General features: G+C 36.9%; 1 protein-coding gene across 11 annotated transcripts in view; it reads left to right on the plus strand.

Moving 5' to 3' along the window:
• Window positions 1-26,126, plus strand: part of eya1 (EYA transcriptional coactivator and phosphatase 1) — a 137,201-nt gene extending 111,075 nt beyond the window's left edge. For all 11 annotated transcript variants that reach the window (XM_048174188.1, XM_048174192.1, XM_048174189.1 and 8 more), the window contains 7 exons: window positions 6,423-6,512; window positions 20,022-20,080; window positions 20,164-20,324; window positions 20,508-20,622; window positions 20,895-21,016; window positions 21,654-21,754; window positions 24,100-26,126. In XM_048174188.1, the coding sequence (XP_048030145.1) occupies window positions 6,423-6,512; window positions 20,022-20,080; window positions 20,164-20,324; window positions 20,508-20,622; window positions 20,895-21,016; window positions 21,654-21,754; window positions 24,100-24,180 (729 nt within the window). In that variant the 3' untranslated portion in view covers window positions 24,181-26,126. The remainder of the gene's footprint in view (window positions 1-6,422; window positions 6,513-20,021; window positions 20,081-20,163; window positions 20,325-20,507; window positions 20,623-20,894; window positions 21,017-21,653; window positions 21,755-24,099) is intronic.
• The last annotated feature ends 252 nt before the right edge of the window (window positions 26,127-26,378 follow it).

Raw genomic sequence — 26,378 nt, forward strand, 5'->3', positions numbered from 1 at the left:
AAAAATTGCGAAGTCCGAGTTCAACATGCGTGTGTTTTTAAACCCGCTTTGTATCTGAAGAATGTAGAAAGCTGCTTCCTTGTTTGAGGGAATAAATCACAGACTTGGCATTTTTTGGCTGAGCTTCTTGAAGGGTTTTTTTTCTTTGTGGTGAGTGTAGATGACAGCAGCGCTCGGATGTCAGTGGAACGGGGCCCGGCGGCTGGTTTGTTCTCTTTGTTCCTCAGGCAGGGTGTTTGATGGGGGTGGTGTTTTGTTTTAAGGGTGAGGGAGCCCTGGCCCTCGACCCTGCACTGTTTATTTACTTTATCTTGGCTGAGCATGCTGGGTAAAGAAGCAAAACTCTGAGAGCGCCTCAACCGCATCCACTCTCTCTCTCTCTCTCACACACACGCACACTTCAACGGTCGCCCCTCCGATTTTAAGGTCCTTTTCCCAAACCAATCTTCATTTATAATGTGACGGCGAGCCCCCATCGTTCTTTCTCTTCCTCTCTGCTCTCAAAATCTGATTACAAGTTGACCTTTTCACATGAAATAATTTCTGTTTACTGCGATTTGATTGGTCAGAAGAACATATTACAAGAATTTGATGGGAGAATTAGAGATTTAATTTCCAATTTTCTCTTATTAGTTTTAGACATACATAATTGGAGTCTAAACTCCAATTTTAAAAGTTTAGGGAAAATTTTCAAAGAAATTAATACTTTTACTAAGAAAGAATGCATCAAATTGACAGTAAAGGCATTTATTACAATGTTACAAATTAAATTTCAAATAAATGCTGTTATTTTGAACTTTCTGTTCATCAAAGAATCTTGAAAATAATGTGTCACGTTTCCACAAAAATATTACGCAGCACAACTGTTTGATATTAATAAGAATAAGCACCTCTGATTTTAAGATCCCAAACCAATCTTAAGTTATAATGTGATGGTGAGCCACCATCGTTCTATCTCTTCCTCTCTGTTCTCAAAATCTGATTACACATTGCCCTTTTTCACACTTAATAATTTCTGTCTACTGGGTTTTGATTGGTCAGAGAAACATTTCACAAGAATGTGATTGGAAAATTAGATTAATTTCCAATTTTCTGTTATTACTTTCACACATACATAATTGTAGTCTAAACTCAATTTCTAACAGTTTAAAAGTTTGAGTTCAGTAAGATTTTTTAACATAAATTAAAGGTGCCCTAGAATTAAAAATTGAATTTATCTTGGCATAGTTGAATAACAAGAGTTCAGTACATGGAAAAGATATACAGTGAGTCTCAAACACCGTTGTTTCCTCCTTCTTATATAAATCTCATTTGTTTAAAAGACCTCCGACGAACAGGCGAATCTCAACATAACACCGACTGTTGCGTAACAGTCGGGATCACTAATATGTACGCCCCCAATATTTGCACTTATGTTCAAGCCATTAGACAAGGGCAGAACGTCTGGATGTGCACAGCTGAATCATCAGACTAGGTAAGCAAGCAAGGACAACAGCGAAAAATGGCAGATGGAGCAATAATAACTGACATGATCCATGATATCATGATATTTTTACTGATATTTGTAAATTGTCTTTCTAAATGTTTCGTTAGGGTGTTGCTAATGTACTGTTAAATGTGGTTAAAGTTACCATCGTTTCTTACTGTATTCACGGAGACAATACTATCGTTATTTTCATTTTTTAAAACACTTGCAGTCTGTATAATTTATAAACACAACTTCATTCTTTATAAATCTCTCCAACAGTGTGTAATGTTAGCTTTAGCCACGGAGCACTATCAAACTCATTCAGAATCAAATGTAAACATCCAAATAAATACCATACTTACGCGATTAGACATGCTGCATGACGAACACTTTGTAAAGAACAATTATGAGGGTTATATTAGCTGTGTGAACTTTGTTTATGCTGTTAAAGGCAAGCACTAGCTCTGTGGGCGGGGAGCGTGAGCATTTAAAGGGGCCGCAGCCTAAATCGGCTCATATTTAATGATGCCCCAAAATAGGCAGTTAAAAAAATTTATTTAAAAAAAATCTATGGGGTATTTTGAGCTGAAACTTCACAGACACATTCAGGGGACACCTTAGACTTATATTACATCTTTTAAAAAGACGTTCTACGGCACCTTTAATACTTTTAATCAGAAAGATTTGGTCAAAATTGGCAGTAAATACGTTTAAAATGTTACAAAATATTTCTATTTCAAATAAATGCTGTTGTTTTGAACTGTTTATTTATCGAAAAATCATGAAATCCTGTTTTTCAAAGAAATATTAAGCAGCACAACTGTTTTCATCCTTGATTTTAAGGTCCTAGTTCACCCAAAATTCTCTCATCATTTACTCACCCTCATGTTGTTCCAAGTTAAACACAAAAGAAGATATTTTGAAGAATGTTGGTAGCCAGACAGTTGACTGTAGCCATTGATTTCCATAGTATTTTTTTTTTCCTACAATGGCTACCTTTGGTTGCCAACATTTTTCAAAATATCTTCTTTTGTGTTCAACGTAAGAAAGAAACTCGTACAGATTTGGAACGACTTGAGGGTGAGTAAATGATGACAAAAAATTTCAAAGCTATCCCTTTAACCAATCTTCATTTATAATGTGACGACGAGCCCCCATCGTTCTTTCTCTTCCTCTCTGCTCTCGAAATCTGATTACACGTTGCCCTTCTACCAGAAATATGCTTTTCCCATCTACCCTGCAACATCACAAACCACATAATGCTCTCTTAAATCATATCAGCACACTCATCTCAAACCCTTACATTAAAAACCAAGGTGCTTCACGTTTCTCCGATATGAGGCGTAGATGACATAAACAGAAAGAAAACCCAGCGAAATGCATCTCTTCCAGGGAGACCGTTGAGGAAGAGCTCTATAAATAGAGCTGTGCTGGAGAACTCACTGCTGTGGTTATCAGTTATCCTAATTGGCATCGGGGCAGCTCGCTCCCATAAAGCTGATGGTTCGGGCCAGCTGTGTGGCCGTCAGACCCGGAGGGAACGCTTGCGGGGTGAGGGGGTTTCGGAGGGGAGGACTTGGCGCCCTTCGGCTGGCGCTGATGTGTGGGGACAGGTGGCAGTGAGAGCAGAAGACCCTCTGGCACTCCGGCCTGCTTGTATTCTTAACTCTCCTGCTGAATGATTGTTTAGATTTAATTGGAGAGGATTCGTCGGGCCGGAGAAGTGCACTTTGCATACCTCTCACCACCAAACCTGCTTTTATTAACTGTCAGATACATACACAGGTGTTTATATTAATCCACTGACTGGCAGGCTCAAAATAGATGGGAGGGGAGGAATATTGAGACGTGTTGTTTTAAAACAAAGAAGCCCTATTTTAGATTAGGCAATTTATTTAAGAGTTCTTTTTATAATTTAAAGTAACACGAGAGCAACTCAGTATATATAAACTGCAAAATTATTGATCATTTTTTTCATTAACCCTCATGTTCTGTTTGGGAGTCTGAGAGACTCCATGACTCTTTTAATAGCTTAGAAAACATACTTAACATTGAAGTATCAGGTTGATGACTTCCTGCACTCACGAGAACTGATTATAAACATAATTTTAACTTGCTAACATGCATCCAATGACCTCCATGAAATACATTACTTCATTTTGGAGTCTCAGAGACCTCAGATATAAACAAAGAATAATTGCAATGGATTTTCACATGCAAAATGACTGTAGAAATGCATTCCTGCCAATTGCTTTTGGTTTATTGGATTTTTCTGCAATCACTTTTTTTTTTTTTCTAGGGTCAAACAGACCCCAAATTATAAGTTCCAATTGTTAGTATAATATATAAATGTTTCACACTTAAAAATTTCTGTCTAATTGTTTTTTGATTGATCAGAGGACCATATTACAAGAATTTGATTGGAGAATTAGAGGTTTCATTTAAAAATTAAACATAATTGGAGTGTCCAAAAGTCAATATCAACAGAACATGATGGTTAATTATTTAAAATTCAAAAGTTTAAGTAAGATTCTTTTAAAAAAAAAAAAAAAAAAAAAAAAAACATTTTATTCAGAAAGAATGCATTAAATTGATTGTTCTTTTAAACTTTCTATTCATTAAAGAATCCTGAATGAAAAGTATTACGGTTTCCACAAAAATATTAAGCAGCTCAACTGTTTTCAGCATTGATAATAATAAAAAAAATGCATCTTGAGCACCAAATTAGAATATCAGAATGATTTCTGAAGGATCATGTGACACTGAAGACTGGAGTAATGATGATGCTGCACATCCAACATTGCTATCACAGTAATATAAATGACATTTTAAATATATATAAAATAGAAATGTTGTTTTAAATTGTAATAATATTTCACACTACTGTATTTTTGATCAAATAAATGCAACTTTTTTCAAAAACATGAAAAAATCTTACTGACCCTACATTTTTGAATAGTAATGTATGTGAAAGAAAACAATTATCTGTTTACCATAAAAATTTGTATATTTATTATACACAATTTTTGATGCTCAAAAGTGCATGAACACCATCTTAAAAACCTCATTAGTGTATTTGCTGGTGTTCTGTTCTTCTTGTGTGGTTGCCCCTCCTGCTGTCTGCAGTTAAAACATTTTCATTGTCGAGTGTGACATGTAATCAGTAAAAAGCTCAGCCGTTTCTTCAGGTGGCTTTAAGCTCTAATCCCTGTAGCAGAGCTCTCTGACTCAGCACGGCCGTACAGACACTGGAATAAATCCCCTCCTTTGCTTTCCTCTCTCATTCGCACACTCGTTTTATCCTCTTAATGAACAACGGGAGAGTGGCTTCTGATTGGAAAAATAAGCCCATGTGGAATGAAGATTACAAAAGATGATTTTAAACTGAATACTTGTCTAAACGGCCATTTAATAAACCCTGTGGCCTTGTTTTAAGCTTGTACTACAGTGTTTCTTTGTCTCAACACTGAGTACTGTCACTTTAAATGCACTGACTCCTCAATATTTGCAGTTCAGTTAAGATAGTGATCAACCAATATATATATAATCATGAAAAGGTGTCATTTTGTAATGAGCTTCCTTGATGAGTGTTGACTAGGTATTAAAGAGAAAAACACACTGCAACTGGTTCATTAACAATTTAGAGAGCAGTCACTCCAATCTTTGTGTCAGCTCTAACACAGCCATGAGATCACCATTACTGCCAGTATTGCATTACCGTGGAAACTGAATACATTGAATACATTTAAAAAAAAAGAGAGTCCATTATATTTTAAGTGAGTAATCCATTTTGATTACTGCCAGTGCACAGGTTTAAACATCCTTGCTAAAGCTGTTTTGTGTAGGAAAATGTGCATCTTCCTGTTCCTAGAAGTTTCTATTAAATTCCCAACTTGAGCCTTTTACAAATAGTTGGAAAAATGCTTTATCTGATGTTAGAAGATTGTTCGGGGGAAATGGGGGTGAAATGCATCAGTAGTAATGTGTAGAAAGATGATCTTGGCTCTGAGGTATGTGGACAGTGATATATTTATGATGACACTTTGACCTCAAGCTCATTTCAACTCATAACACATCTAAGACCGGGTTTTACTGCCTACAGAGTGTAAAATTAAGCCTAGTTTCTTTTTAGACAAGAATGAAACTCTTAATTCTTGAGTCTTGTAGTATTGGGAGAGGCAGAGATGTGTTTTATGATGTTTTTTATTCATTATTTCAGAATTTTTAAAGTATGCATTATTGATGGATGGATGGATGGATGGATGGATGGATGGATGGATGGATGGATGGATGGATGGATGGATGGATGGATAGATGGATCACATTTTTCTATATTTACTTTATCTATTATTGTTTATATATATATATATATATATATATATATATATATATATAGATAGATAGATAGATAGATAGATAGATAGATATTATAGATAGATAGATAGATAGATAGATAGATAGATAGATAGATAGATATATTATATAGTTCGGTTTAAGCCATATATTATTTTGTTAAATAAACATTATCCAAAGAAAATATGGGAAAATGTGTTAAACAGAGCTAAAGATACTATATTGTTACTGAATCTGTAGCATCATCGTGTATTAGCAGAATCATATATATATATATATATATATATATATATATATATATATATATATATATATATATATTTTGTACATATATCTTGTATATATATATTTATATTTATATTTTGTACATATATCTTGTATAGATATATATATATATATATATATATATATATATATATATATATATATATATATATATACTATATTGTTACTGAATCTGAAGCATCATCGTGTATTAGTATGTGTGTGTATATATATATATATATATATATATATATATACACACATTTTTTATTGTTTTGTGGAAAGGATAAATAATTATTGAGTATGTTTTTTTCCTGTTTTTTTTTTTTTTTTTCAGGATCCACCAACGTCGGTGTCATTGGGACTAAGAATGGAAGAGATGATCTTCAACTTGGCCGACACACATTTCTTCTTCAACGACTTGGAAGTAGGTCCAGCAATTTTTGTGGCTATGGGGGGATTCCCTTTCTTTTTTTTTTTTTCCTTTTTCTTTCTTTTTTTTCTGCTCACTGGCTTCACCCCCTGTGAAGCTTACTACAAGCCTTCTAATACTGTGATTACTTCTGCAGCTTGCATTTTTAGCGGCCATATTTAAAACCCAGCCCCAAGATGTGGATAAGTCACAACAGAGTGTATACATTACATTACGAGCACAAGAGCAGTCCATTAAAGTTTAAGCCATAGCATCAACAACCATTTAATAGCAGGGTGCCTATTTCTCGCTAACGTCCCTCAGTGGTGAAGTATTACCTCGGAGCCCATGGGACACTATGAATTTTACATGCGCTGTCAGTCTCCCCAGCCTGCGCCCACCACCGGCCCCCTCCCTTCCCTGCCGCCCAGGCCAATTTGTCAGCTTCTAATATTTCTGTATGTGCTCTGACTGTCTGCGTGTCATGCTGTGTGCTCTGTGTCTCTGGCCGCTCTGGCCGCAGACTCTCAGTCACGGTCTGACAACGGCTGCTCTGCCCGCTCTGCCTGATTCATGTCGGATCAGTGTAAAATCTGCCCCCGGGGGCAGTTACTGAGAGGGTATCTAGGTGTCTGTCTGCCCCGCCCAGTGAGGGGTGAAAATGAGACTGGTGGGGTCACTTCTGCTCGTGATTGGCAGCGCTCCATGTGTTCATAGCAGTGTAATTCAGTTTGACCAGATCTGGTGTTGCTCGATCTAACACATCATTTAACGATTTGAACAGATCATCTATATGGCTTGTTAAAATAGCTTCAGGTCTAAAAATATGCACTGTGAAATAATTCAACAAACCCTTAAAAGCCAGTTCATCCAAAAATAAAAATGCAGTTATCATCTATTCACCTGACTTTCTTTGTTATTCCAAGTCTTCTGAAGTTATACCACAGCTTTGTGTTAGAAAAGACCAAACTTTAAGTTGCTATTAATCTATTAAAGTAATCGAAATGATTCAGTTTAGACATTCAGTTTTCACAAATCTGGTTCTGAAGTTCTTAACCCTATAAAACCTACTGTATCATATTTGGTATGCATATTTATAAGGCCTCTAAATTATCAACATGCTCAAAACCTGTTGTACACAATCTGATACATACTTTCTGTCTTCTGATTGATAGTTTTAAAGGCTTTTTCATTTAATTCTCAAAAACGCCCCCTTCAGGTCAATGTACACGTGTCTTTTGCTTTGAAATTTTAAATTTTTTTAATAAAGTAAATGTAAGAATAACTTTTATATTGTTAGTAATATTTCGAGATGAACACTCACTGGACTGAAGCAACTTATTACTTGTTTACCCTTATATATATATATAATCCTACTAAGACATATTATTGGAAGATAAAGTGTGATATATATATATATATATATATATATATATATATATATATATATATATATATATATATATATACATACAGTACAGTCCAAAAGTTTGGAACCACTAAGATTTTTAATGTTTTTAAAAGAAGTTTCGTCTGCTCACCAAGGCTACATTTATTTAATTAAAAATACAGTAAAAACAGTAATATTGTGAAATATTATTACAATTTAAAATAACTGTTTGCTATTTGAATATATTTCACAAAGTAATTTATTCCTGTGATGGCAAAGCTGAATTTTCAGCATCATTACTCCAGTCTTCAGTGTCACATGATCCTTCAGAAATCAACAATTGTACAAAATATTTGTGTAAAAAAATTTTTTTTCAGGATTATCTGATGAATAGAAAGTTCAAAAGAACAGTGTTTATCTGAAATCTAATCTTTTGTTAGACATTATAAATATCTTTACTGCCACTTTTGATTGATTTAATGCATCCTTGCTGAATAAAAGTATTCATTTCTTTCATTTCTTTTCAAAAAAATAAAAATAAAAATTCTTACTGACCCCAAACTTTTGAACGGTAGTGTATAATGCTACAGAAGCTTTGTATTTCAGATAAATGCTGTTCTTTTGAACTTTCTATTCATCAAGGAATCCTGAAAAAAAAAAAGTACACAACTGTTTTCAACATTGAAAATAATCATAAATGTTTATTGAGCAGCAAATCAGCATATTAGAATGATTTCTGAAGGATCATGTGACACTGAAGACTGGAGTAACGATGCTGAAAATTCAGCTTTGCATCACAGGAATAAATTACTTTGTCAAATATATTTAAATAGTACACAGTTATTTTAAATTGTAATAATATTTCACAATATTACTGTTTTTTACTGTATTTTTAATTAAATAAATGTAGCCTTGGTGAGCAGACGAAACTTCTTTTAAAAACATTAAAAATCTTAGTGGTTCCAAACTTTTGGACTGTACTGTATATTCCTCAGATTTTAGTGTTTTTTTGTTCCTCCTTGAGTGTGAGCTCAGGAAAGTCTTATGTATCAAATATGATACATAATGATACTATGATACAAAAAAATCACATAAACAAAGTTTATTTTAAAGATTTTTTAAAAATATTTTGGTTCATTAAACATCTGAGATTTTTTGCCTATTTAATATGTCAGGCTTTACAGTGTTGAACTCATTGATTCATAGATCTGGATGCAGTGGAAGATTATAAATGATTAATGCAAATAATAAAAATTCAGTCTGTTTCTCACACAAAGCAGTCGTATGTTTTGGAATAAAGCAATTAGTCATATGCACCACTTTTATGATACTTTACTTTCTTTTTGAAGCTGGAAAGCTTCAGTTGCCATTGATTGTAATTGCAGAAAAAAGAGCAGCTTGAACATTCTTCAAACGTTCTTCTTTTGTGTTCCACTAAAGAATAAAAATCACACGGGTTCGAAATTACATGAGGCTGAATAAATGATAAAAAAGTTACATTTTTGACTGAACTATGCCTTTAAGTAGCAGACTTTGCAGACCAGATCTAACCGAGCCCGCTGAACCCACCCGAGCCCAGACACCGCTGGCGAGCCACTTTCCCTCATGCCCAGAACCCGACTCCACTGACCCATTGATTTTCCTCTGTGTCCTGCTCGTGGCTGACCCCGCGGAGGAGGAAATGTTTTGTTTGATACTTAAGTGTGAGGAGAACTGTTGCGAGCCTGCCAAGTCTCATTAGTCAACGGCCTCGCTCTGCTTTTCCTGCCACGAAAACCAGGGAGAAAGAAAATGTTTGTGCTGCCCGAGACATTCGAGTGACGGGGAGATTCCAATCGCACTCATCTTGATCAAAGTTAATTGGCAGCAATTGGCTGTTAAATATTTCCGTATGTTTGGCTACGCAGAATTGTGCCCGCTGCACTTTGTATAATGGATATGCCCCTCGTCATTTGAAAAAAAAAATATGACAGTTTTGTGACAAAGCTTAAATGTGGCTTTTTCACAACATCTGTCCTGTATTTTGATTTCGTTTCATGTGTTTAAACGGCTCGCGTATGATTCAGCTGTCGAGGCATCTTGTAAAATGATTGGATTGTGCAATGTGCAGTTTTTCCTTTCTGCTATATCTCAGCAACGGAATTATTACATTTCGCTTTGACACTTTAAAGCTAAGGACCTTTCTCTTAAAACGACAATTGCATGCAATAGCAGAACACTTCACTTTCTGTACTTTGGACCGTAACAGAATGTTTTCTTTGAACTAAACGTGGTGTTCAGAAGGACAGAACGGAAAAAAAAATAATAATAATGCTACACAGAATTGGTGGGAGAATTTCAAACTGTAAATAATACCACAGCAGATATGTATTTGAGACCTTGAAGAAATGCACATGCTCAGTCTAATTTAGTCAAAGCCATAAAGGGATTTCCCTCTGGCTTTGCACATACAAATGCCTAATGGTGATTGGTGATTGTCAACTGTGTAACTTAGACAAATGTGCACAGGACAGCCGGCACAGTCCAGAAATACACCATCAGCCTCTAAGCTTCTTCTTTGTGCCAAGCACTTACAATGCTCATTTTGGGGAATAAAACATGACTATGAATTGTAATTATCAATGTTTAGTGGATAAATCCACATGGATACATTTTCTCGTGGTCACATCCTGTGTGATTAAAGCGTCGGTCTGTGATGGTGATGTTTGGGGTCGTGTTGCATTGTGTTGTGTTACACTATTCGGTGCAGTCGATGCAGTTGTGTTATTTATTTGTCATTCCGCCTGCTTTCTTGCACCTGTGTGCGATTGGACATGTTGTATAGGTATTAAGGGATTTAATTCACACACACACACACACACTACTGTGACTGAGCAGACGCTTAAAGAGAGGTCTTTTTTTTTTTTTGGCTCACTTAATTATTGATATTGTACAATGACAGAATATATTTCTTGCTTGTCAGCAATATGATCCTTGTATTGATTGCAGTAATTGATTCAAATTTCTTCATGACAGAGGAAGATTTTAGTGGTTATTTTCAGGAACCACAAGTTTCATACTAAAATAGAGTGTGCAGAACGTCCTGTGCCATTTTTACGAATAACTTTATTAAATGGTTCATCAAAATACTGTATTGTATGTTTAAAATAGATTTTTCTTAAAAATTCATTTTTATTTTTACAATATAAACTTATAAAACATATCATATAAAACAAATATGTGACCCTGGACCACAAAACCAGTTATAAAAGTAAATTTTTTTAAAAGTGAGATTTATACATCATCAATATTTTTTTTTTTAGGATAGGACAATATTTGGCTGAGATACAACTATTTGAATATCTGGAATCTGAGGGTGCAAAAAAAAAAAAAAAAAAATCAAAATATTTATATATATTTACAAAATGATATACAGTACAGTCCAAAAGCACTAAGATTTTTAATGTTTTTAAAAGAAGTTTCGTCTGATCACCAAGGCTTCATTTATTTAATTAAAAATACAGTAAAAAACAGTAATATTGTGAAATATTATTACAATTTAAAATAACTGTTTTCTATTTGAATATATTTCACAAAGTAATTTATTCCTGTGATGGCAAAGCTGAATTTTCAGCATCATTACTCCAGTCTTCAGTGTCACATGATCCTTCAGAAATCATTCTAATATGCTGATCTGCTGCTCAAGAAACATTTAATGTGTACAATTGTACAAAATATTTGTGTACAATATTTTTTTTCAGGATTATTTGATGAATAGAAAGTTCAAAAGAACAGTGTTTATCTGAATAACATTATAAATGTCTTTACTGCCACTTTTGATTGATTTAATGCATCCTTGCTGAATAAAAGTATTAATTTCTTTCATTTCTTTTCAAAAAAATAAAAATATAAATTCTTACTGACCCCAAACTTTTGAACGGTAGTATATAATGCTACAGAAGCTTTGTATTTCAGATAAATGCTGTTCTTTTGAACTTTCTATTCATCAAGGAATCCTGAAAAAAAAAGTACACAACTGTTTTCAACATTGAAAATAATCATAAATGTTTATTGAGCAGCAAATCAGCATTATTAGAATGATTTCTGAAGGATCATGTGACACTGAAGACTGGAGTAACGATGCTGAAAATTCAGCTTTGCATCACAGGAATAAATTACTTTGTCAAATATATTTAAATAGTACACAGTTATTTTAAATTGTAATAATATTTCACAATATTACTGTTTTTACTGTATTTTTAATTAAATAAATGTAGCCTTGGTGAGCAGACGAAACTTCTTTTAAAAACATTAAAAATCTTATGGTTCCAAACTTTTGGACTGTACTGTATTTACAGTAGGAAATTAACAAAATATCTTCATGGAACATGATCTTTACTTAATATCCTTATGGTTTTTGGCATAAAAGAAAAATCGATAATTTTGACCCATACAATGTATTGTTGGCTATTGCTACAAATGGTATTTTCATATATTTTTAACCCAGTCTGTACTATATTTTATCATGTTTATTTACATGTAGCATTACGTACACTACCATTCAAAAGTTTGTGGTCGGTATGATATTTTATTATTTTATTATTTTTTCAAATAAGTCTCTTATGCTCACTAAGGCTGCTTTTATTTGATTTAAAATGCAGGGGGAAAAAACTGTTCTATTTTAATATATTTTAAAATTCTTGTGATGGCAAAGCTGAACTTTCAGTGTCACATGATCCTTCAGAAATCATAATCTAATATGCTGATTTGTTGCTCATGAATCATTCTTTTTATCAGTGTTGAAAACTTGTGCTGCTTAATATTTTTGTGGAAACTGCTTTACTTTTTTTTTCAGGATTCTTTGATGAATAGAGTTCAAAAGAACAGCATTTATTTGAAATTGAACTATTTTGTAACATTATAAATGCCTTTACTGTCACCATCTGATCAGTTTTAATGCAGTCTTGCTGAATGAAAGTATTAATTTCTTTAAAAAAATAAAAAATAAAATAAAATCGTACTGACCCAAAACTTTTAAACAGTAGTGTATGTACATAAATAATTTCAAATTAATTTAATTCATTCACTTTTCAATTTTGAAACACAATATTGGAAATGTAACTGTTTCGTTTGTTTTTTTAAACAAAAAAAAAAATTGAATTAATAATAACAAATTTAATTTGTTAAAATATTTAGTTGTTTTTAGGAGGGAACAAGGCACAGGAAATACAGTAGTATTTTTGCTGGACAAATCACACATTTAACACGTGTACAGAGCGCACTCAGTTGGCGTGGTTCTCTTTGGTTATACCACAACTGGTTATACCATAACTCTTGTATGCAATTACCCAGCTTGTGTGATATGCCTTGTGCAGTACCTGAGTGTGAGGATGTTTTGGGGATGAAAGCATTCTTGTGTGTTGGGTGAGAGGTGGAGTGCGGGTTGGTGTGTGGGAATGTGCGTCTCTGGAGGCCCGACCGTGCTCCCTCTCAGCGGGGAAGGGCCACGGCTCGCCGGGAGAGAAAACAACACAGAGCCGTCTGCAGGACAGAGATCTCCTCCCTGGCTCTGCCGAGGTGGGAACGGTTTCAATTATCCCCGGCCGTACCTCTGCCGATGCATACCTGAGGCCAACCCGGTGACATTGCAAACGGGACGGTTTTAGCACCTCCGGGATTGAGGGGCTTCACTTATCAGTTTACAGCTGGAATCGAGTAGAGGTGTTAGTTTTGTTTTCAGTTGCATTATCGTGAGATTTTATGAAACTTTTAACGACACATCTTTCCAGTGCAATTCAACTATCTTAGTTTTCAGTTTTCCTCTCGGTTATTTAGGTAGATAGCTTTGTTATTTAATCTGCAGTATTTCTGGCCAATACCACAAGCAAATCACAATTCCTCGAGCTCTTTGGACCAAACCAAAATAGAGGAGTGACTCTTTTGAAAGTGAAATAAGTCATTATCATAACTTTCCCTGCTCGTGTTGTGTGTTCAGGAACACGATTGACTCTGTGGATTTAATGTGTTTTTATGTCTAGACGCAGGTAGTGTCTTTTGGCTGTCAGGGCTCCAGAGGTCCCCAGGCAGGAGCCCTGATGTGTTTTGGAATGACTAAAGAGAGAAAGGAGAGCTTTTAAAGTCAGCCTGTCTATCTTCTCTCAGCATCGGCCCCTCTCTTACCCAGCAGCCCACAGTAATGGGGCCTAAAAGCAATAAGGGTTGTGCGTCTGTGGAAAATGTAGTGTTACAAACAATGTGGTGACAAATGATGGTTTTAGAATCGAGAAATTCTCAATAGAATTTTTTGGGGTTAAAGCAATTTTATGTTTTGAATTAAGTTTATCAATTTAGACAAAATGTGAAAAACTAGTTAGGGTATTAATAAGAGCAGGGTTTTCCATTATCTTCTCTCCATCATACTTGCTTTACTCAAGTTTACCTGATTCACAAAACATACTTAAGGATGAAATTCTTCTTAACTACTATTTTCTTTTTCTTTTATATATATATATATATATATATATATATATATATAGAATAAAGTATTCCGAAGAAGATTGTTCTAAAGGCAAAACTTGAGAGGAATTTAAATTGCTGAGAAGAATGTTCTTAAAGTGCAAATGTATTCAATATCTCTTGAGACATGCTCTTTAAAAAAATATTACAAATAATGACAAATATAAAAAATACATCGCACCCTAAAAAAATGTGTAGTGATGGACGAAGTACACAAATCAAGTACTTGAGTAATAGTACAGATACCTGATAAAATATGACTCCAGTAAAGATTTTAAGTACTCCTTTCCAATTTTATTTGTGTAAAAGTACTAATAGATTAATGTTTGTTTTGTAATTTTTTTATACTTCTATACTTTTACATTAATTTTACATTATATATTCTATATAATCCTTCTGCTCAAAGTACCTGGGGGAGGGGGAATTGCTGGGTCTAACATCATTATGAATTATGAATTGTCAAGTATAGCCAGCAATAGTCCGTAAGGAAGATTAGTGAATGCAGATACATAATATGTAATGTGTGTTGACAAACAATAAAAACAGACATCACATAGGTCTAAATGCTAACATTTTAAAATGAACAACATGTATGCAAACATACTAGTTTTATATCATTTGAAACTGCTACAGCAGCGAGGAAGAATGCAAGTGCAATAATTTGCGTTATTTTAATGTTATGTTGTGTTTTTTGTTTGTTTTTTTTACTTAAGATAGTGATATGGACATGCCCACTTTCAAGCATTACAGCTCAACCTTTTACAGCAGATTTAGTTCACAAACAACTGACATAAAGATGTTTCATTTACAATAATCAATCCTAAAATTTTGTAACTTGCATTTCACATCATTAGTCACATGCGCACTCAAGCTCCCAGACTTGTAAATTCATTTAACTAGAGACTTGCTCTGAACGGATCATTGAATCAGTGAGTTGTTGACTCTAGAACAGCTCCTTATGACTAATGATGCACCCCAGTTTAACAGGTTCATTGAAAAGAATCAGTTCATTCACGAATCGGATACTGCAATTGCATATCGGAGCATGTGACGATTTCTTCAGTTCAAAATAACGAGCAGCAATATGTTTTTATGAAATGTAATGGAGTAAAAAGTGTGATATTATGTTTTGGAATGTAATGAAGTAAAAGTTTCTCAAAATAAAAATACTTGAAAAATGTACTTGAGTACAGTAATAAAGTAAAAATACCATCCACCACTGTAAATGTGATTCTGAGTCGTAAACTCGCATCAAACCAGTCGCGATAAAAATAGCGTCCACGCATTTTACGATTATTACGATAATCTACAGGCAGCACAAAAAGACGGCCTTTGGTGTGTTTTACATTGATCAACAAGTCTTCGGCAGGAGCTGCCATGCAATCAGATAATACCAAAGCCTGTCATTTTCTTCTCAAGAAAAAGAATAAGATGTTCTTAAGAATTTTTGAGAACCGCACTTACGAACTTCTCAGAATGAATCTTCTTAAAAAGATTTTCATGAATCTGGCCCCTGCTCTTTTCTATCTTCATGTGAGAGAGTGCGAAAAGCCTCGGTTTTAGGAAAGTCACGCTTCCAGAGAGCTTTGTTTTACTCGGCTGTTTGAATTCCATGACTGTTCAAGCACAAACTGTGTATTGGAATGAAGTGGGTCTGAAGAACTCTCTTTGTTCTCCATATCCTGTGTCCGACCCACAGGTAAGCCTCACCCTCCCTCTTTCCCCCCTACCTCTCTCACCCTTTGCGTGGGCCAACTGTGGTGGGAAAGTGAAGGAAGGGGGGGGGCAAACACTGGGGTCATGAACCCCCCTCACAGACGGGGGGATGACAGACCCTGCCAATGGAGTGGCAGCATTGAGAACCTGCGAACCATGGATTGGGCTTTTTCACATGGACTTAGCTTGTAGGCTTGGAGGAATGTTGTGATGATGGCTGTAATCACTCACACTGTGCCTTTGTTACCTGGGCCGCTCACCTGTGTAGGGAGCTGCTTCCTTCTCCAGAATGGGATTCAGCGAAGTTTAGGGTCTGGCCCAAAGGCACAGCCAGTGATGAAAGCCCGAGCTGAGAGAGAGAGAGAAAGAGAGAAGGGAAAAAATAGAGAAACGGAGGTAGCCAGGGAGAGTAATGCAATACGGATGTTTCCAGCTCAGGACGAGAGAGAAAGTGAGGTTTGTAGTTTTAAATAATCATTTTCTTTTTTGACGTTTTGCAGCAGTCGCTTCTGTGCAGTCGGCAGTAAAGCCCTTCCTCTGGCCAACAGGAAGAATCAACCGGTCCAGCCTGATTGCTTAATGACAGATGCCAGCCGAACAAAGGAGGCTCTGATAGTTCGCATAAATGAAAAGGTTTTTCTAGGCCTGGATAGTCAGAGGAGGAACTGAAAGGAAAATGAGAGTGAGTGAATGGAAATAGAGAAGAGCTGATTTCAAGGTGTTTATTTTGTAGTTTGTTAGGCTACTCTTGCAGTTTTTCCCACAGTTTTTCCCACACGTTTGTTTCGTCTACCAGGAACTTCATATAGTTTAATGAATGAGAAGCGATCAAAAAATTGATGAATTAAACAGAGACAACGTGTTTGTGTAAGACGTAATTATGTATGGATTGCAGAGGAGGATCTTTACACAGCCTACAGTAGGAACATCTGGTCTTAGTTAGGAGTGATTGTAGGTTTGTAAGAAACACTTCTTGGTGAACAAGGAGATCCACAATGAAGAAAAGACAGACCTGTTTACACTGGATCACGCTCAACTCTCATCTGAGCGTCGACGTGACTTTAATTTATTAAAAAATGGATCATAATTTACTTTTTTTTTTTTTTTTTTAGATTTTTGATGCATAATATCATTATAATATAATAATGTCCTTATATCACAATTGCATAATCTGATATAAAAGTTCAAAAGCATGCAACCTGCATGAATAAAAAAAGTGTTTTACATGCTATCATGAACTCATTCAAGTTGAGATATTCATTGACCCCATTATCTCAATTGAATTCCTATCACCAACACAATTGTGCTATACTTCAAGTAATATTTACAGTACATCATCCTTTCAACATAACACGTTCTTGGAGATACCTTCAGACAGCCACCCCTGAAGATCAACCACATGCTGTATTTAACCACTTAAAGCTGGCCCATCCTCGGTCATTAGGCTTAACGGTGTTTACGAGTGCTTAAGAAGCTGCCCTAATGAGTCTCATGAGTTACTGTAAGACATTAGGACCGGGCGGCTCCATTAGGGTCCGGGTGCAGCTACCAGAGTGGCAGTCAAGTGGTTTATGTGGGCTCCAGCTGTGTGCAGTAATTGCTAGAGGTTGTGCATTCTTTCTCTGCCCTCACTTTCATCCCGGAGGTCTGGAAGCCCACAACAAGACTGTTAATTGTGTGTCGTAATAACCAGAGAATTAAAAGGCAATGTAAACATGCGGTGATTCCGTCAAAGGGAGATGGTAACGTGTTAAGAGACCTAGACAGCTGCATGCACTTGAACAGGGGCAAAACTGTTGGAATGTGTTTTTGCTGGATGGTTTTTATGTTTTGGATGTTTTTATCAATCGTGGTTGGAAATGTTCTCCATGTTTTGTTTATCCGAAATGGTGCATTTTTCATCGTAACAATTAACTCTTTCCTCACAAGTGTTTTTGAAAAAAGTTGCCAGGCAGCGGCAGCATTTTTTATCATTTTTTTGGCTACATCTGGATCGAACAATGCAACAATAATCAAAACATAGATGGAGTCCATCAACACCCCCAAATGCACAGTCCTATATCTCATCCTATATCAACATTTCATTCAGTAACGTTAGGCAGTTTTAAGTTATATGTTTAAATCTGCTTATATATGCTGTCGCTTGTTTCTGCTTCTTTTTCGCCTGTGTTTTAATCAGGATATTCAGTACTCTTTCAGAATATGCATAATAGCACCCCCTACCGTATAACAGTGAAAAAGGGAATATTCCGTCAGTGGCGGGGAACGAGTTAATACCGAGGATTAAACGTGGTGACGGCGGCCCCAGCTTTCTGTAATGATTTTGGCCTGTCCAAAGGTCCTCTTTGGAAAACAAATTGGTACTTCAGAAGTATTACAGATCCACTGCTGACTATCTAGAAACAGATTACACAAATAGCTGGAGGTGTTCCTGAGCCACGGCTGCAATTGGCAGTCCATCTTTTGGCCCCGCAACACTCCGAGTTCTCCATGTGAGGTCACCCCGACTCCCCCCTCACAAACCCCCCTGCTTCCAGCCCCCCTCCCCCTTATCTGAGCCTGTGGAGCCCTGGAGAGGAGGAGCAGGGCACCAGGTCAAAGTCTTTTCCTCTTTGGATCTCGAGGCTTGCTGGGAGAGGCTTGGCGAGAGAATGGCTGCATTAGAGCAGGGGTTGGGGGTCAAGATTTTAATTCTGTTAAAGAACAGCTGGTTTGAGTTTCTCTTCACGTTGCTCTCCCCTCCCTCTCCCCACAAATCCAGAGAGATGAAAAATTTGTTCAGAGGGGAACCAGTAAAATAAAAAAGGTTTACGGTCTAAAGCGCTTACCCCTACCCTGCTGTAGCATTAGACAGGAATGCAATAACGTCAGCATTTGGCCAGGTTCAGATTGAGTTAAAACAAGGAAGTCCTTTTTGTATTTTTGTTTCTTAGCAGCCTGTTGAAACTTAATTAAAAGGCTTAAAGTTGTGGAAAGGAAATTCTAAAGAATGGCTAAAAGGAAATACCCCCCTTCTAAAATTTGACTACCAAGTAAATTGTTAGATTAAACTGGAAATTTGAATGTTGGTCAACTAATTTTGCTTATATTATTTTTTAATTAATTTATTTATTTTTCTGCACGTGATTTTTGATTCTTTCAATGTGATTTTTGTTTGATTTGAATGCTTAGGTCCTGCTTACTAATATCTAGGGCTCTTGCGTGGGGAGGGGGGAGAGGACGACTATAAATGGAAAACTAATAACAGATTTTCAGTCTGCTTTCTCCAAAAAGCTTGCCTCAGGCTGTGTTGGTGTGTGGCTCAGCAGCAATCAGAGGTCATAATTTCATTGGCGGTTAGCATCAGGTTCAATTTTTCTAGTACGTTACATTTACCAGAAAGTCTGGTTTGTGTTACTGTGTACACTGGCTGAATCAGCTCTGAGCTGTAGAATCATTCAGCCTCTCCAAGAAGTGGAGACCCTGAAGGGGGCACAGACGTACTCATTATCCCACAGCTATCTCTTTGTTCAGGCACCGCTATCTGGACTAGCAGACCTAACACGGAGAGGCCAATTCTACCTTCACGGAGTCTACCAATCCCGTCCCAATTGACTTTCCGTACCAGCAGATGTGCATATCAAGAGATCCCCCTAGTGGTAGTGACCAAATGGGTTGGATCCCCGGTCCCCTGATGATGGTGTTTATTTTTATTAAGATTTAGCAGGTGGGGGGTTAGGGGCTGGAAGTGGTTGAGGGTTGATTTGAGCTTTCAGGAGAGAGCTTTCAATTGGGAATTCAACAGTTATTCACTGACATTATTCACTTCATGGATTCAAGCTGCCAAATCGCACCCAATTTTCCACATGAAAACAATTAATCGAATTGGTATATTTTAATTCCAATCGGCTCACCATGTCTGTCCTGTTTTTGCTTGTTTCCAGGAGTGCGATCAAGTTCATATTGACGATGTGTCGTCGGACGACAATGGACAGGATCTAAGGTACAGTTAGCGTCATACTAGCCATTTCATAGTTCACTCTGGCTGAAGTTTTAAAAGATCTCTCTTTCTCTTCCTCCATTCAGTACATATAATTTTAGCACAGACGGATTCCACGCTGCTGCCACTAGTGCCAACCTGTGCCTGGCCACCGGTGTACGAGGAGGTGTGGACTGGATGAGAAAGCTCGCCTTCCGCTACAGACGAGTAAAAGAAATTTACACCACCTATAAAAATAACGTCGGAGGTAATCCCCCAATAAACTGCTTTTCTAAAATTGCTGGGGAAGAGGGGTGGTGCGTCAACAAAAGCACTCATAAGTTTCTCAAATAATCCCTTATGCAGAAACCACTTGGTCTGGGTAAATTTCAAAATTTCTCAAAGTATTCGCAGGACGGTCCAACTCAAACAATGTTTCTGTTCATTTCAGGTCTGCTTGGCCCGGCCAAAAGGGAAGCCTGGTTGCAATTGCGAGCAGAAATTGAAGCCCTGACTGACTCCTGGTTAACACTGGCACTGAAAGCACTAACATTAATCCACTCAAGGTAGGCCTTAGCACGAGCGAATTATATAGAGCCCATCACTGATACGCATAAATCACAGCAGGGCAGGAATAACAGCGCTCTTTATACCCCAATACCTCAAAGAACACTTATTCTCTGTATTATTTTGAAAAACACCATTTTAGGGCACCGATTATTCGCAAAAATTAAAGGTCCATTTATCACGGGGCGTTTTGGATGACAAATGGCATGACTGTTAGCCTTGTCCTCCCTTGTGCGCTTTAACTTGACTTTAATTTGCCTTCCAATTACAGATCAAACTGTGTGAACATCTTAGTGACCACAACACAGCTTATACCTGCCCTCGCCAAGGTCCTTCTGTACGGACTGGGAGTAGTATTTCCAATTGAAAACATTTATAGCGCCACGAAAATAGGTAAGTGTGAGCTTAGTATTAACTACCTGTGTGTGAATGGATTCTATTGGAGTGTGGCCGTAATTACTACGATATTATGTGTAAACAGCGCGAGACACATGGCGTGTGATTGGGTTAGGCTGCAGAAGTGGCGGACACACGAGAGGGTTGATGTTCAGGAAGAGGTCTAATCAGGCTGGGATTATTTTCTTGGAGCTCAGCCTGAACTGGGCCTCTCCTTTTCAGGTCTACATATGAAACCACTTCGGCAAATTTATGTCATTCCACTTTGACATTTTTTTCTTCTTTTCGGCCTCTGCACTTTTTCGAATGCAAAATAAACACCAACCTTTACTTTCGTACTTTCGTTCGCGCAAAGCTCTGCACCTCCCTCGCTGCGCATTTGCATGTGAGGTTGATTTAGCTTGTTTTAGCCATTTGTCCCACGTTCTGGGAGGAATAAGACACACTTAATGCTTTTCAGGTTACTTTTATCTAGGCATCGATCTTATCGTATCTCCGAGCCAAGGCAAAGTGTTTACACTGCGTAATTTTGTGTAACTTATTGCGTATTTAAAGAGCCCCTCACTGGGGCTTGATCTTGGATGTGGCTTCCTTGCTTTCCGCAGCAAACTAAACCTGTTTCTCCTCTCCCCAGGAAAAGAGAGCTGCTTCGAGAGAGTAATCCAGAGGTTTGGGAGGAAAGTTGTTTATGTGGTGGTGGGGGACGGCGTGGAGGAGGAGCAAGGGTCGAAAAAGGTACGAAGACGCCCAGAACTCTATACCACTTTTCCTTCAAACCTTCAATTTCTTCATTCCATTCCCTGAAAATGTCATTGGACCAGCAAGAGAATGAATCTCACATTGTAATCAGCTCAATTTCTCTGACAGCTCCAATGTAAAGGGAGGCGAGATGACATAATTACACCTCCCGGCATGTGACTGTGCCGTTTCACCATCGGTAATGCTAGACAAGTCCTCTCAGGCACGTTAGAGGGCCCGGTTCATAAATATAACATGCATTTAAGAGGCTTAAATCATTGTTAGATAAGTTGAGGATATTCAGAAGAACATTGGAACTGTCAGAGGGGCAGCCAAACACCTTAGTGTTGTTTTCCATGACTTTTGTTGTTCAAACCAGAAGATTTATGTTACCTGCTGCTTGTGTATTCAGAACGTCCGCCAAGTTTTCATGCAAACCCAGAGCTATAAACCACAAAACCTGAAATTATTCATCATGTAATTATCAAAGCAGATTGTTGTTCAGACAGGTTACAAACAGATGAATGAGTGTTGATGGGATTCTTTATTATATTGTGCCAAGTGATTAGCTCCATGTTGTCAATTAATCATGGAAGGAATGTGAACGTAGGAAGTTGACACAAGTTTAAGTTTTAGATGTCAGTCCCCATTTCCTCCGAGACAAAGGGTTTAGATGTAGCACAGGGGATTTCAATAAGTCCTTGGCACTTAAGAAACGCACAGTTTTGTTAGATACAACACTAGTGTCAAGGGTGACTTTGTATTAAACCACCAAAGCAAAGACAAACCTTTGTATACTTTCATTTTTTCCATCGAATCCCAGAAACAATTCCCCTCTAGTTAATAACCGACCGAGGCAAAAGGCAGATACCATCTTTGGCTTTTAAAGTTAAAAGCAAAGACAATTTACAAAACAAAAGAAAAGAGTCTTTTAAGGGTCAGTGCAAGCTTCTCTAAGCGGAACATATGCCTGAGAGAGGCTATACCTTTGATAAGACTAAGTAATGGTTTGTGTGTGGACGTCTCTGAGCTGACAAGCTTCTTTCATTCTGGCAGAATCATATTTCCCTGTGGCCTCTCCCAGGAACAATGCCTCATTTGCAGCGTTGTGTCCGGATAAGTTTGTGCAGAGGTGCTGTATATATAGTGCGTTTAATAGTTATTTCCCATCGGGCCATTCTTTTTCCCGAGGAGTATTATGGGGATTCCTTATTTTATGTATTTAATATTTTTGAAGACGTTTTTAATTAGATTTTTTAAACAACATTATAATATATTCTTGAAATGTATAAAAATATTCTTTAAAAAATATTTAATCATTTTTATATTTAAATTGTTACACTGCCTATTAATATTTAAAAATTTAGTTGCTAAATCATCATGCAGAAACAAAAAAAAACAAAAAAAAACATTAAACAGGAAATGATGAACCCCTATAGATCTTCATAGTGTCAAGGTCCAAATTTCTTAAAATATCAGATCATTTAAACTTTTTATTACAAAGCAAAGTTAGTGCAGGTTGTAAAATGTGATGTATTGCAACTCCTCAAAAATGAAATGATATTTATGAATTAATCATTTGTATACACATATATAAATATATATGCTAGGGGTGTAACAATACCCTAATGTCATGATTTGATAGATGTCACGATACTAAACTCACGATACAATATTATTATGATACTACAAGACATATTGCAAAAGGATAACAAAAGATGTACTAATTTGGTATTTGGTAAATTTAGTACTGACACTAAAACTCTGTAAACTTGGATTTTTTCTCACACAGTAATTTTCATTTTGGATGAACTATGCACAACACATTGTCACTATCCACGATACATATTGCATTGTTTTATTGTGATATATTGAGACATGATATATTGTTAAATGTATATCTTGTGTGTATATATATATATATATATATATATATATATATATATATATATATATATATATATGGTTACACCACATTTTTTTGACATTAAACTGAAAGGTCTAAAAAGTTTTCAAAACCATAAAAACCCAACATGAATACAAAGACTACATTTCTAAGAACTGTCATTAAGATAGCTGTCAAAGTTTGATCTTTTTTTATTATTACTATTACTTAAAATGATGTTTACCAAGCGGCCTCGATGGTATGGTGCCGCTTCAGTGGTCGTAGTTTGCAAGTCCTTCCTCTTCTCAAGTCTCGTGTGATGTTACGGGCCATCAAGGCTGTTCAGACGGCACTCATGGGCGTGATTGTTTTTCTAAGTGAAGTGTTCATTGCAGGTTTTGTGTTTCTTTATTTTCTCTTTCACCCTCAAACACTCTCTCTCTCTGTGTCATTCCAGCACAACATGCCTTTCTGGAGGATCTCTAGTCACTCTGACCTCATGGCCCTTCACCACGCTCTGGACCTGGAGTACTTGTAGCACCGTGACGGCCCTGTCGCTCCGTCCCAGGCCGTGCGAGGGCCCTGCAGACCCAAACGCACCACCGCCAGCCTGCTGCGTCGCCCGAGCGTCTGCGTTCCGACAGCACCAGACCAAAAACAAAATCGTTCACACACATAACGTAGAGAGAGCGACACTCTCAGCGTGTTGACACATGGCCGCAATTCGTCTTAACCCTAAACCTTTTTCGAAGTGGAGGAGAGTGAATTTATGGCGCTGCAGCTGCTGGCCCTGGTTACTGTGAATTGGCTTTTTTTTCCGAAGCCATCAAAATGTTTTACAGCCCTGTCTACGCGGGGGACTCGGCAAGGGTTCACACCTGTGACAAAAACTGAGCTACCGATGCCTTTGGAACTCAGCAGGACTCCGATCCCACTGCGACTTGGTGTAATGTTTTGTCTCTTTATGTCTCCATCTTGCTCAATCGATGGTACAAAGACAGTTGGGCACAGCCCACTCATTTTCCTCGTTTCGCCAGCCCCGTTGCCCTGGATGTCCTGCTCTTCTTATTTATAATCTTCGAGAGACTTTGTGGAGCGGCACCGGCCCCCAAAAAAGGCGCTTTGTTTGAGACTTGTGCCTTTTTGTGTTACAAAGTACTTTGATTCCACTACACCAAGAAGTTTATGGAGGAAAAAAATGGATTTTCTAAGTAATTTAAGGAAAAAAATTTAACAAAACACTATTTACATTGCAGAGACAATCGTGTACAGACATTTTTGTGTGTAAATTTGTAATCACTGGACTATTCCTTCCTATATTGATTAAGGTACATGCTGTGGAAAGCGTTTCATGGAAGTACGTGAAAGGCGTTGCCGGCTCGTGCAAAGCCTGAAAGTGTTGACGTGTTTGAGGTTTCATTCAATAAATAAATGTAGATAAGGATTTTTTTTTTTTTTTTTTTTTTTTTTTTTGTGATAATTGTTTTGTCATGACCAAAAGCATGGATGTCAAGTGTCAATAATTTCGTATTTTTCTTCAGTGATGTTTTGTTTCCTCCTTTGAACTTGTAGAGATATTCTCCACAACGAAATGTGACTCTTTCTGTCAGAATTTCATACCGGACAGAGTGAATTAAGTCCCAACGGTAGCTCAAACTCCAAGGAAGAACATAAACAGCATAATAGAATAATAATCTTCTGAATGTCAAGCTTCAAACTGAGTGTAAATGTCTGTATCCCCAGTACTATCTCCTGCCCGAGCTGGACATTGAACCTCAACGTCCGTAACGGGCATTTAAGCTTAAATAGGTTTTATTATCTTTTGTACCGGCGCTAAAGCAGAAAGTCTTGTACAGCAAGTGTAATTTTTGTATGAAGTAGTCTTTTTATTTTGATTGTGTCAACTTGGAAATCGCTGTAGTTGGATTTTCATGATGCATATTGGTAGGTAACTGTGGACTGGAAACTCTAGCTCTTAGACTTTAAGAAAGAAAGCCACTACTCACTCACACCTACACACACACACACACACACACACACACTCACAATGGAGTTGAGAACATACATGTGCTATAGACTGTGAATTTCCCCAGCTAACTCGATCTGTTTTTAATTTTCCCTCCCGGCACATGATGATGTTCGGCTCCTGCAGGTGAGGTCGTCTTCTCTGGCCTAGTTTTTCTCACCACATTTACAATTTCACCCCTCTTATTGCATCGCCCGCCACCCCCCGTACCGGGGAATCACATTTTGCTGCTAGATCACGGTAACAGTAGATGTTTTCTAGATTTAACACAGCATTTTTATTTTTTTTTTTTAAATAAATGATGCAATCATAATGCAAACTGGAAATAATTTACAATATGTGGGCCTCATTGTGAAACACAGTTTGTTGTGTCTGCAAAAAAAAGATGTGTACAGATGTTTTTGACATTTATTATTTGATTGTGTTTAAATTAATAAAAACTGATTTGTGAACTGTTACACACATTTTCCCTTTTTGCGAGTGATTGAAATGGTGGCTCTGAAATTTTCTGCCATGGAGTTTGTATTTATTGACTGTTTGGTCCTGTGATCAAATGCCCCCAAATTAAGTGTTTTGGAATGGCGGCCTTCTTAACATATGAGCAACTGATGCGTGTCCAGAGATCATTATATTAACATTTTACATATACATGCACAGAAGGATAACTTTATAAAAGTCTTTTATTGGATGGGAATGTTGCATTTGTGTGG

Source organism: Megalobrama amblycephala, linkage group LG22 (assembly GCF_018812025.1).
Source record: "Megalobrama amblycephala isolate DHTTF-2021 linkage group LG22, ASM1881202v1, whole genome shotgun sequence".
NCBI lineage: Eukaryota > Metazoa > Chordata > Actinopteri > Cypriniformes > Xenocyprididae > Megalobrama > Megalobrama amblycephala.